The sequence below is a fragment of the Nicotiana tomentosiformis genome, chromosome 6 (genome assembly GCF_000390325.3).
Source record: "Nicotiana tomentosiformis chromosome 6, ASM39032v3, whole genome shotgun sequence".
Lineage (NCBI taxonomy): Eukaryota > Viridiplantae > Streptophyta > Magnoliopsida > Solanales > Solanaceae > Nicotiana > Nicotiana tomentosiformis.
The window spans coordinates 22,441,756-22,452,523 of NC_090817.1; the positions used below are offsets into that span (position 1 = coordinate 22,441,756).

Below are 10,768 nucleotides of genomic sequence, written 5' to 3' on the forward strand. Positions count from 1 at the left end.
TGGGACTGGAGAAATGAGATCATTGACTATCTCGAGCACGAGAAGCTACCTAAAGATCCCAAGGCATCTCGGGCGCTGCGTACTAAATCAGCTCGATACAACTTCAAGGGAGGTCAATTGTACATAAGATCTTTCCAAGGCAATGATACAAGAATACCGGGACTACGACATCCGGGAATAAAGTTTTATCATCGGGACCGGGGGACTACATGGCCAGCCCCGTAGAAATAAGTGGCACAAGTTAGCCACAAGTAATGGCAATATTTTAGCACAACGAATGCTTATATACTTTGAAAATGGATGGAATAAAGTAAAGTCCTTTTATTTTTATCTTGTTTCTTGTCTGAACGATGAATTAATTTTATCATTTGAAAGTTAAACAAGTATTTCAAATAATAATATCGGAATGAACAAGAGACGTCATCTTCAAAAGCACCGTAAACATAAGAGTGCCCTCTCTTATGAAGCCCTCACAGTAAAAGGCTGATTCCGGAAGAATTTATCTCCGGAATCCAAACGCTATCGGGGACAAATGCACCCGAAGCCTTGCATAATTCGATGCAAAGAGAAAAATTTGTGCAATACCTAAACGAAAAAACACTTCAATATAAAAACAAACATGCCAAGCAGCACAAGTACAAAAATATGGAAAGGAAAAACAAAGTAGAAAGAAAGAAAAAAGCTAAACTACTACATCCCCGAAATCCGGGGGAAGAGAAGCATCTTCACCCCCAAGAGAAGTAGGCTGATATGCCGCCAACTCAAGATCTTGGCCTTCACCATCATCTCCTTCAGGTTCTTCTTCAATTCCCGAGAACTCGGAACCGGAACCAGAAGAGTCAGTTTTATTAGGTTGGACCGGGAGACCTCTTCGGGCAGTTGACTCCAGCTTACAGGACTTGACGATTTCGGCATCAAAGTCAATGACACCCGCTTTGGCCTCTTCCGGGGTTTTTCTCCTCATGATATACATAAAATATATTTTTTCAACAATGAGGGAAGTCGTTCGGTGCTGAAGTTCTTCCTTAAGATGGTCAACCTCGGTCGAAAGGTTATTCCGCTCTAATCTAGCTGCTTGGAGGGTGACATCAAGGTCACGGATAGTGGAGTTAAAAACTTTGTTATGCTCTATGACCCTCTTATGCCTCTCTTCCAACCGGGCATGCTTTTCTGCAACAACAACAACAACGTCTTCAGCTTTGGAGTTCAAGACTGCCTCCAAATTATTCAATCTTTCAGTAGATGCAACCTTGCGAACGGCAGCAGCAAGAATGGCATTTTGCACCTCAACCCACTTTGCCTTAGCTTCTTCAAATTATACCCTTAACAGGGCAGCCTCTTGGCTAAGGGTCACTACCTCTTGCTCGCTTTTCTACAACGGAGCCTCCAATTCAACGGCCTCAGCAGCTTGTACTTTCAGTTTCAGGAGGCGAGCAACAGTTTGATCTTGCTCGACCAACAATTGATCCCGCTCGGAGATGAGTTTCTCTTTGTCAAGGATCAACCTCTGAAGGCCCTCGGAAGCAAGGAAGTTAGCATGTAAAACAGAAGTACAAATTAAAAATCCTGCCATAACAAAGATAGAAGGAATAACAGAAGAAACAAAGATCGTACCGCTGTTGCGTTATGCATGGCATTGTTCATCAAACACTCTCTCTCGAGAGAGAGAGACTGTATTTTATTCATGTCCTTCTCTGAAGCTAGAGGCTTCAGATAATCAGCAAGTTCCACCGGCTAGGATAACAGATAGAATCCGGTAGAAACTGAGAGGGAAACACTCCTCCTCCTTTAGGGATCATCGAAGGGGGCCGAATAGTTATGTCGCAAATTCCCATGAACTGGGACTGGGAAAGAGGGATATCCTCCTTTCGGATAACTGCGACCGGTAGAGATGGTATAGCAGTTGTTGGTGGCAAAGGCAAATTGGCGAAGAATAAGCTGAGGCTGATAGCGTTGTAGGTTGTGAAGCAGCTGTGGAAAAAATAATGTTAGTTGTTGGTTGCTCATAAGCCGAAGATGGAAGAGACCCGATACCCAGCCTCACGGCACTGGGAACAGCGGCTGGGAATCAGAAGCGAGAGTTGGCATCTTCCACTATATCACAATCCCCAGAGCACTTGGACATCATCCTCGGTTAGTGTAACTTGCTCAACAGATTGAGCATTCTGTTGAGCTAATGAACGTCATTGTATTCTATATAGAGAAGCCCCCTCATCACTGACTCATCCAAAATTATCGATTACCTCAGTGTCTACGGCTAGCTCGAGCGTGACACTCTTTGCCTTTTTATTTTTGCGCTCTATCGCGGATGAACGTCGCATTTTTGTTGCTTGTTCTCCGGTCGGGGATTTCGAGAGAAAGCACTTGCACCTGAGGCAGACCGCAGACCTGATGATACCCGTTCGGGTGAAAGCCTCCTGCAACAACCCTGCTGCATCAGCAGGATCGGCCAAAACGTCCTCCTCGGGGATGGTAACAGAGCCCTATGGAAGACCTGAATTCAACAAGAGATAAAAGTTTGCTAGTTTTCCTATACATAAGGTAAAAACAAGATAAGTTCAACCTACAATGGTTTTTGTCCTTCCACCCGTATTTAAGGGCTAGTTCTTTCCACCGACGGGTCTCAGGCGTGGTGACGTCCAAAGTGTTTTGGACCCACTGGTCCAAACCTTCAACCCTTGGTGGTATCCATCGAGTTGCTGAAATAATGAGAGAAGAAGGATCAGTAGTAGCATGGGACAATCTTTAATCAAATGGAAAGACATACTTTGAACTTACGAGTACGGTTCCATGATTCATAAAAGAATGGAGTTGTGGTCGGGATGATGTCCTTGGTGGAAATTACAACCAACCGTTCCATCTATTTTCGATCGTTGTCATCGTTTATGCTGTTGAGCAAAGCATGATCACCACGTTTGCTGAAGTTTATCATTCTCCCACAGAAGATCTTCCGCGGAATAAAGTTTCAGTTGTCGAGCCAGAGAGAGCTCTTCCCCCGTCTCTTGGCATAGACGCCAAATACAAGCGACCGTCCGCCACACAGAAAGACTCACATGTGCTAAGCAGACTTGGTAACTGAAGCAAAACTCCAAGATAACGAAATCAAGCTCCCGCTCAATGAGAACGGGCCCAAAGTGAAGGGATACGTGTAAACTTACATATAATCCTTCTTGGAGAAGGTTACCCGCTCCGCTAGGTCAGAAGCGATACTGTTCAAATCTTGACAACCACAGTCTTCCTTCACAGCATGTATGCTGGAAGGACGGATGGAAGAGGGATATACGCATACAACCCATGTGCGGGGATTAACAATAGGGTACTTCTCTTCGAAGTCCTTAGTTGTAGTAAGCCTTATGTGGATAATGGGGCTTACCGTAGGAGCATCATCATCATCAGTGTTTTCTTTGTTCTTTGAAGAACTGAAAGTTTTGGAAAAAGAGGCCATAATTATCAGAAAGAAGTAAGGGTTTTTCTCTGAAGAGGAAGATTAGAGGAAGTTGAAAACAAGTGTAAGTTGAATAATGAGAGTTTGAGAAATTATGAAGTATAAAAGAAGAAGATTGAAGCGTATAAGTAAAGGAATAGGCGGCTAAAATTGTGGTCATGATTACCTCGATAATCGGCAAAAGTATTATTGAATCGTGGGATGACGCGTGTTCGGGGCATTAAATGCAGAGAGACATGCGTCTAATCAAGCGTTAGAAATTTTTCAGAGGGAGTCAGTAAAGTTTTCGCCAAGAAAGGTATCTTTACCAACTTCCCGATGACACAAGGATGTGCCACCGAAAAGCAGGGGGACTATCCGTTTAGGATAAAATCGGTTCATATTAAATGCTCATATAATAAAATGACTCATGGAACCTGAAACAGATGAAAAGCAAGACAGGTGGAAGTCAAGACCGGAGACAACAGTTTCGGTTGGCACTGGGAAGCCCCCGAAGGGAACATTGCTCGTGAAGACAGGTGAATGCCTACCACCCGATAACATTCAATGAAAAATATTCTGCAGTATTAAATACATAATCCGTTATAGAGAATATGACATTCATAGCCTGTCATTACACGTTCCGCAATGACCCCCATAATTATCATTTAAGAGGGGTTTGATCCTAGGACCTTATTACCTAGGTGCCACTATAAATAAGGATTCCAACAACCATTGTAGGGGGGTGAATTTCCTGACAAACTTATACTATATACTGTTCAAAGTTTAATAACACTTTACTTTCTTGCTTCTTAATATTGTTATTACTATCTTCTGATGCTCTGCTCCCGGAGCCAAGCTCTCTGCTGTCTTATCTCGATTTCAACGTTAAGTTTTACATTCTTATTTAATTTATTTTTTATTTTAGAATTAAATCGATTTGTTTGTCTATAAATTACGTATAAATTTAATTGTACCGTTTTACGGTTTTTTAACGGAAGAAGAAGAGTTAGTGATTTGAGCAAAGCAATTATTGTCGGTGCTAAGCCTTGAATTGATAACAGAATTTTATTTAGTTGAGGGACAAGAATAATGCGATTTTGATTGGAGTTACCACGCCCTTGATTCTGCTGATTGATGCAACCACTCCCGTTAGCTTTTTTGATATTAGTAAAGTGACTTCAGAATTTAGTGAATGAGGAGGTGGAATGAGTGATATCTAGGGGTGTTCATAAAAATCCAAAAAATCGAACCAAATCGAAAATTGAATTAAATCGATCAAAAAATTTGATACTTTTTAGCTTTGGTTTGGTTTTGGTTTTAAATTTTAAAAACCGATCAAATTTGGTTTGGTTTTGATTTTAATAAAAAAATAACCGAAAAAATCAAACCAAACCGACTATAGAAGTAGCTATTTAAATTTATTATTACACACACACACACACACACACACACACACACATATATATATATATATATATATATATATATATATATATATATATATATATATATATATATATATATATATATAAATAATTTCTAAAAATTTATGGTACATATTAGTCGTTTATATTTTTAGTCTAGTTTTTTGCTATTATAATAATCTAATTCTTTGCCTTTACATCTTAGTTTGATTGGTAGTTTTCTTTTTCTAAGTACAAGAATTTATTTCATATTAAAAATAATCGATTTTTAATTGAGTACTTAAATTATTCATCACTAGTTGATTCAATTATCATCAATATATCTTGGCAAATGATATATTTCTCAAAGAGCAATTGATTTGATAGTGTTACGTTGAAAATGTAGTCTGAGGAATGTATGTTTGGTAGTGTATGTCTCATATTTAAGAAAACAATCGATAAATAACCGAAAAAACCAAAAAACTGACCAAAACCGACAAAAACCGAATCGATAAGAAACTGACTTAATTGGTTTGGTTTGGTTTCAATATTTGAAAAACCGACTTACTTGGTTTGGTTTCTTTTTAGGAAAAAATCGATCCAAACCGAACCATGAACACCTTTAGTGATATCTATGTACTAATGGAATACCAATATTTAGACAAGTAGATCGCTTATAAAATATTTACATATAATTTTTTAAATTTAATATTAATTTCTAGATCATGAAGTATGATAACCTTCGTACAACAACAACATATCTAGTAATATCCCATAAATGGACAAGACACAATATTGGACAAGACACAATATTTTGTTAAAGGATGTTACTCGTTCTTTAAAGGATAGACCTATTTTTTGTGAAAAGGTGCCATCCAAATTTTAACCGTGCATCCATTTTTAAAAGGCATGTTGGTTACCTTGTTGAATCTCTATAAATACCTGTTCTATTTGTAGAAATTACACAGACCACATCTACACTGTAAATTGCAAGCTGATCTATTTCATTATTATTTTTTCGCTTTCCTTGATTTGGTTGATAGAAAATGGATAAAATTGATAATTAAAATGAAAAAAGTTCCAGCAGTTTTCTACAAGTAGCAAGTAAAGTGGATTAAGGTTTCAAATCATTTCTTATTATTTATTAAAATAGATCTAAGGGAGTACACAGTTAGGAGGGTTTCTGGGCGAGTACACCGAAGGAAAAAACCAACAAAAATATTTATTCATAAAATAAATGTTATTAACTAAACAATTTAATCAACTGGCCATAAAAATTACAAGCTTCAAATAATATCCATACATACTTTGGAAACAAATTTCCCGTGAGGCTTATCAAATCATCTGACCATTTGTTTCAATTGTACAAATTTTCACAATTTTTTTCAAAAAGTTGAATTTACACATTTTGAAACTAAAAAGCACGGCAGCATAGTGCATTAAGCTCCCACTATACACGGGGTTCGGAAAATGGCCGGATCTATTATATGCAGTCTTAGCCTGCATTTCTTCGTGAGGCTAAAACTTGTTATTTCATGATGGGTAGGGGACTGAATCCGATCTGATGCTTACGAGCATTTGGCATAGGCGAAGGATTAGGTTTGAGCAGCTGCCTCTTATTTCGACCACGGATGACTCATATTCTCTTTGAATTTGACAGGGGACAAGTACTCTAACTCTAAGATTATGGATTCACTTCGCAGACACAATGCATCCATTGATAAGATAAGAAAAAATACCAGAAAGTGTAAAGCAGCAATAATACTCATTTCTTGTCCTGTCACAATGCTTGTGTTAAGGTTAAGTTTGTTATATGCTTGTAGTTGTGAAGAAGAAACTCATACATCTCTTAAAATACATGTTAACCCGAAAAACAGATAAAGTTGATTTTATACGTAGTTATAATGGTATGTGATATAATTTGACACAAATCGTAAGAGTAAGTAAAAATATCGAATATTGACTATAAAGAAATGATACAAACCGAGTTGAAAGGAGATGATTTATGAACAAACAAAATGGAATTATGTATGAAGCTAAAAAGAATAATCTCTTAATATGGGAATATCTCAACAGTATTTGAGTTACAGTTTATTAATGACTTGATGGAATAATAGTCACCCTTCTTATAGTGGAGGGATCCTACTTTGGACATAATAAAAAAATACATAGTGGGGACCCCATGATAAATCAATTTTTTCCTAATTTCCGCCGAGATTCCCTTTCTTAGTGCGGCTGTAACGGCTCTTGTCTCTTGGCTCGATCTTGATCGGACTCGCTATCGGTCAGTTTTCAGGCTTAGAGCTCGATATGGGCTCGAGCTCGATTTTAACTCGGGGTCCGATATTAACTCAGGCTCGATGTCGGTTGGTCTCTGGCTCTGAAGATTGACACCATCGCTTCTCATTATAGCTCAATCTGGGCTCGAGCTCGATAATGACATCGAGCTCGATATTTAATCTGACCCCGAAACTCGAAGCTCGTTCGTGCCTTCTTCAATCTCACCTCAATATTATGAAGACGTTCTTCGGTCCATCTTCACCAATCATACGAAGGTCGAAACCGATTTTGACCGTATAGAGATAGTCCCCTCATTTTTCGGGAAGGATGTGGTGAGAAATGATATAATTTCCCAACGACTCGATTAGATATACACTAGCGTTTGCATCGAGCCCGACCATAACGTACGTGATAGCTGTCCCGTCGGTTCATTTTACCAAGGCATTTAATGCGTTTCAGACGGTGGTCGGCCACAGTTGATATTGAACCGACGTTGCTCAATCTATAAATAGCCCCTTTCTTTACCCCCCCCCCCCTTTTTTTTTACCATTTATCACTTTTACGTATTCAACCTCCAAATTTTTCTAAGCTCTTTCTCATATCTTCTGAGTTCATCTGTAAGTCTGTGATTTTTATTGCAAAAATCTTTCTTCTGTGATTTTCACTGCAAAATCTTTCTTTAAAACACCACATCCTTGTCATCTCCTTCTATCTTCAATCTCTAAATCCAAAATGGCGAAAACATCCAAAATTGTTCCTCAAAAAGAAAAAGCTTCTTCTTCACAACCTGCTGCCGACAAAATACCGGTGGAGCCATGACCTGAAGAGTGTGTTCCCGGGGCGTGTGTTCTTACCTCATATTTTAAGATCGACAAAGGCTCGTCGGTTCCCGATCGATGCGAGCCAGTATCGAGGTATATGTGCTCGATAACCGAGGGGCATCTTGAACAGATAAGGAAAGATTACAACTGGGAGAACAAAGAAGTGGTAATCCCGGCTCCCGAGGAAGATATTACTACTCACGTGAAATGATTTTTAAGTGTGTATACCTACCCTTTCATGTTAGGCCCCCTCGACCCTGTTGTCATCGATTTTTGCCGTCAATACCAAATAACCCTAGGTCAAATCCATCCTTCCTTTTAGCGGATCATTATTCTGATCCGTTTTTTTGTGAACAAAATCGAGGGGATGCCTTTCACCCTCGACCGCCTTATTAGATTGCACAGCCCCCGCCTCTTTCGAGGTGGGTTGATAAAACTCCAACACTGGGCTACCAAGGTGATGTTCTCCAGCATAGACAAGGACAAAGATTGAGGCTGGATGGGAAGGTTCGTTCGAGTGAAGACTTCGGACCTAATTCCAGACGAGAAGAATCCATTTCTCGAGGAATGGAACATGAAGCGTAAGTGTAATTCAGCTGTTATCTCCTATTGTTTTGCCCCTTCATTTTCTTTCTCACCGATATCCCCTTTTGCGATGCAGCGGTTCCTTGGATGCCCGACGTAGTTCCTAACCTTAAGAGCTGGGTACGGGACCTGTCTTCGACCTCTACATACGCCGAGCGCTCGTGGCGTGATTTGTCAAAGGGTCGATGGGAGGCCAAAATTCATGGTAAGTTTTTTTCTCATGTCTTTGATAGTTCGAATGAAATGTTTTCCATATACTTAAACCAATTTTCTTATGTGTAGGCCTGGGCAAAGATGCAGTTTTGAGGCCCCTGTCTGGTGAGGAAGAGACGCCGGCCCCGGTCCCGAAACTGGCGAAGGACCATAAGAGAAAAAGGGCCTCTACTTCCGAGGATCCACAACCTAAGACAAGGGCGGCTCGTAAGCCGAGGAAGAATACCATCCCTTTGACCGAAGAATCAGTTCATCGTCTAAGGGATGAAGACGAGGAAGAAGAAAAAGATGACGGGTCTATACTGGTGCCCCGAGTGAAGAAAACCATCGATGCCCCAAAGGCAACTGGATCGATGGTGGTTTATGAGCCTCTGCCTCAAACTTGGGGGATATCGGAGAAGGGTTCAGGAAAAGTCCCCGAGTTGCTAGAGATCGAGGATGCCTCCCACCGAAGTCAACAAACGGTGGATATATCTGAATGGCCTGGCCCGGAACATCTCTGAACCGAAGAGAATGCCCCAAGAGACTCATTTGGGGCAATAGTAATCGGAGACTCGCCTACTCTCCCCGCATTTTTCGAAGGGGCGATTCGGGAAGCCCAAGCTTTGGGGACCCTCGAGGTAGGCCGGTCTCACGAAGGGAAGGACCCCTTCCGTGATTTGTTTACTGGTGGCGAGGAGGTTGCTGGCTCTAGTGATATGTCGGGCCTTTTCTATGAAGTGCAACAAGCTCTGAATCGGGTAAGCTCTAACTCCCTTTGTTGGTACCACCTTTATGTTTGTTTTTCTTTTATAACTTCTTTTCTTATTTCTTCGTAGGCCTTAGTGGTTCATCGAGAAGCATGTTCCCGATCTCGAGCTGAGCTGAGTCGGTATGAGGCCAACCTCCGAAGGGTCACTGAAGAGAGAAATGCCCTTAGACTCCTCTGCGGGCAAAGGGAAGAGGAAATCAGGGAGCTCCGAGCCGAGTTGGCCAAGGCTCATCAAGACCAGACCGACCTGACTGAGCAAGTAATGATAATCTTTAAAACTCACCGGCTCGATTCTGGAACGATGGCTAATATTTCGATCTCACAGTTGTAGCAGAAGCTTGAGGTGATTGGGCTACTTCGTAAGGAGGATGATACGATATGGGCGGAGACCTTGGGGTGGAAAAATGGCATGGACCGCCTTGCTGCAGAAAACGAAACTGCTCGAGCCCAATTATTATCGGCCGAAAGTCAACTTCAAGGCATAAAGGAGAGGAGCTCGGTTCAAGCAAGAAAAATAAAGGAGCTCGAGGCTCGGTTGGCTTCCGAACTTGCTAAGGCCAAAGCCGAAGAAGAAAAAGCAAAGGCCGATACGGATGCATTCATGGCCATCTATCGGGCCAACGCTGAATCCGCTCAGATTCAAGCGAGAGAGGCAGTCGAGACCGCTCAAACTCGAGCACATTGGATTGCTGAACTCGCCCGATGCCAATCTCGGAGGGAAACCCTCGAGGATATCCATGCTCGAGTTTTTGATCTTTCCGAAGAGATAAAAAGGGCTAAAGAGCTTGAAGACGATGCTGGAGCCTTGGCTTCCGATGATGATGATGATGATGATGATGATGGGAGTAAGAGTGGATTCGAGAGCGGGGAGGAGCCCGATGGAGAAGAGACCATCCCCGAAGATAACCAGGAAACTTAAGGTTTTTTCCATTTTGGATTCTTGTGTAGGGTCCTGTTTGGGAGTTGTAAATACTTTTGTATATATAAAGATCTTTTCTTTCCCCGACTTGTCTCTGTTTTATTTTCTGCCTTGTGAGGATTTTGTTTCATTCATGCCTTATGAAAGTTTTCATAAGTTCGAGGCTGTGGGAAATTTGATCGAATTTATACTTTGTGGTCTTTGTAACCGAGTGAGTGCTCGCTCGGACTCGAAGTAAGAGTAGCCCTTAGGCTTTATGGTTGAGGTATTGCTCAGGCTCGAAGTAAGGTAACCCTTAGGCATTATGGTCGAGTGATTGCTCAAACTCAAAGTAAGAGTAGCCCTTAGGCTTAGTGGCCGAGTGAGTGA

At 41.1% G+C, this 10,768-nt stretch overlaps 1 protein-coding gene across 1 annotated transcript; it reads left to right on the forward strand.

Annotated features, from left to right (window-relative positions):
* The first annotated feature begins 3,854 nt into the window (after nt 1–3,854).
* Nucleotides 3,855–10,399, forward strand: LOC138893673 (uncharacterized). Its single transcript, XM_070178324.1, has 4 exons — nt 3,855–3,963; nt 8,799–9,193; nt 9,548–9,739; nt 9,812–10,399. The coding sequence occupies exons 1-4, from the start codon at nt 3,855–3,857 to the stop codon at nt 10,397–10,399; spliced, it is 1,284 nt and encodes a 427-aa protein (XP_070034425.1).
* The last annotated feature ends 369 nt before the right edge of the window (nt 10,400–10,768 follow it).

Bases quoted from the DNA above. Each gene is read 5' to 3' on its own strand.
- LOC138893673 (XM_070178324.1), top strand. From the start codon at position 3,855: ATGGAACCTGAAACAGATGAAAAGCAAGACAGGTGGAAGTCAAGACCG. The intron at 3,964-8,798 runs GTGAATGCCTAC...TCTTATGTGTAG, and splicing joins AACATTGCTCGTGAAGACAG to GCCTGGGCAAAGATGCAGTT. The intron at 9,740-9,811 runs GTAATGATAATC...TCACAGTTGTAG, and splicing joins AGACCGACCTGACTGAGCAA to CAGAAGCTTGAGGTGATTGG.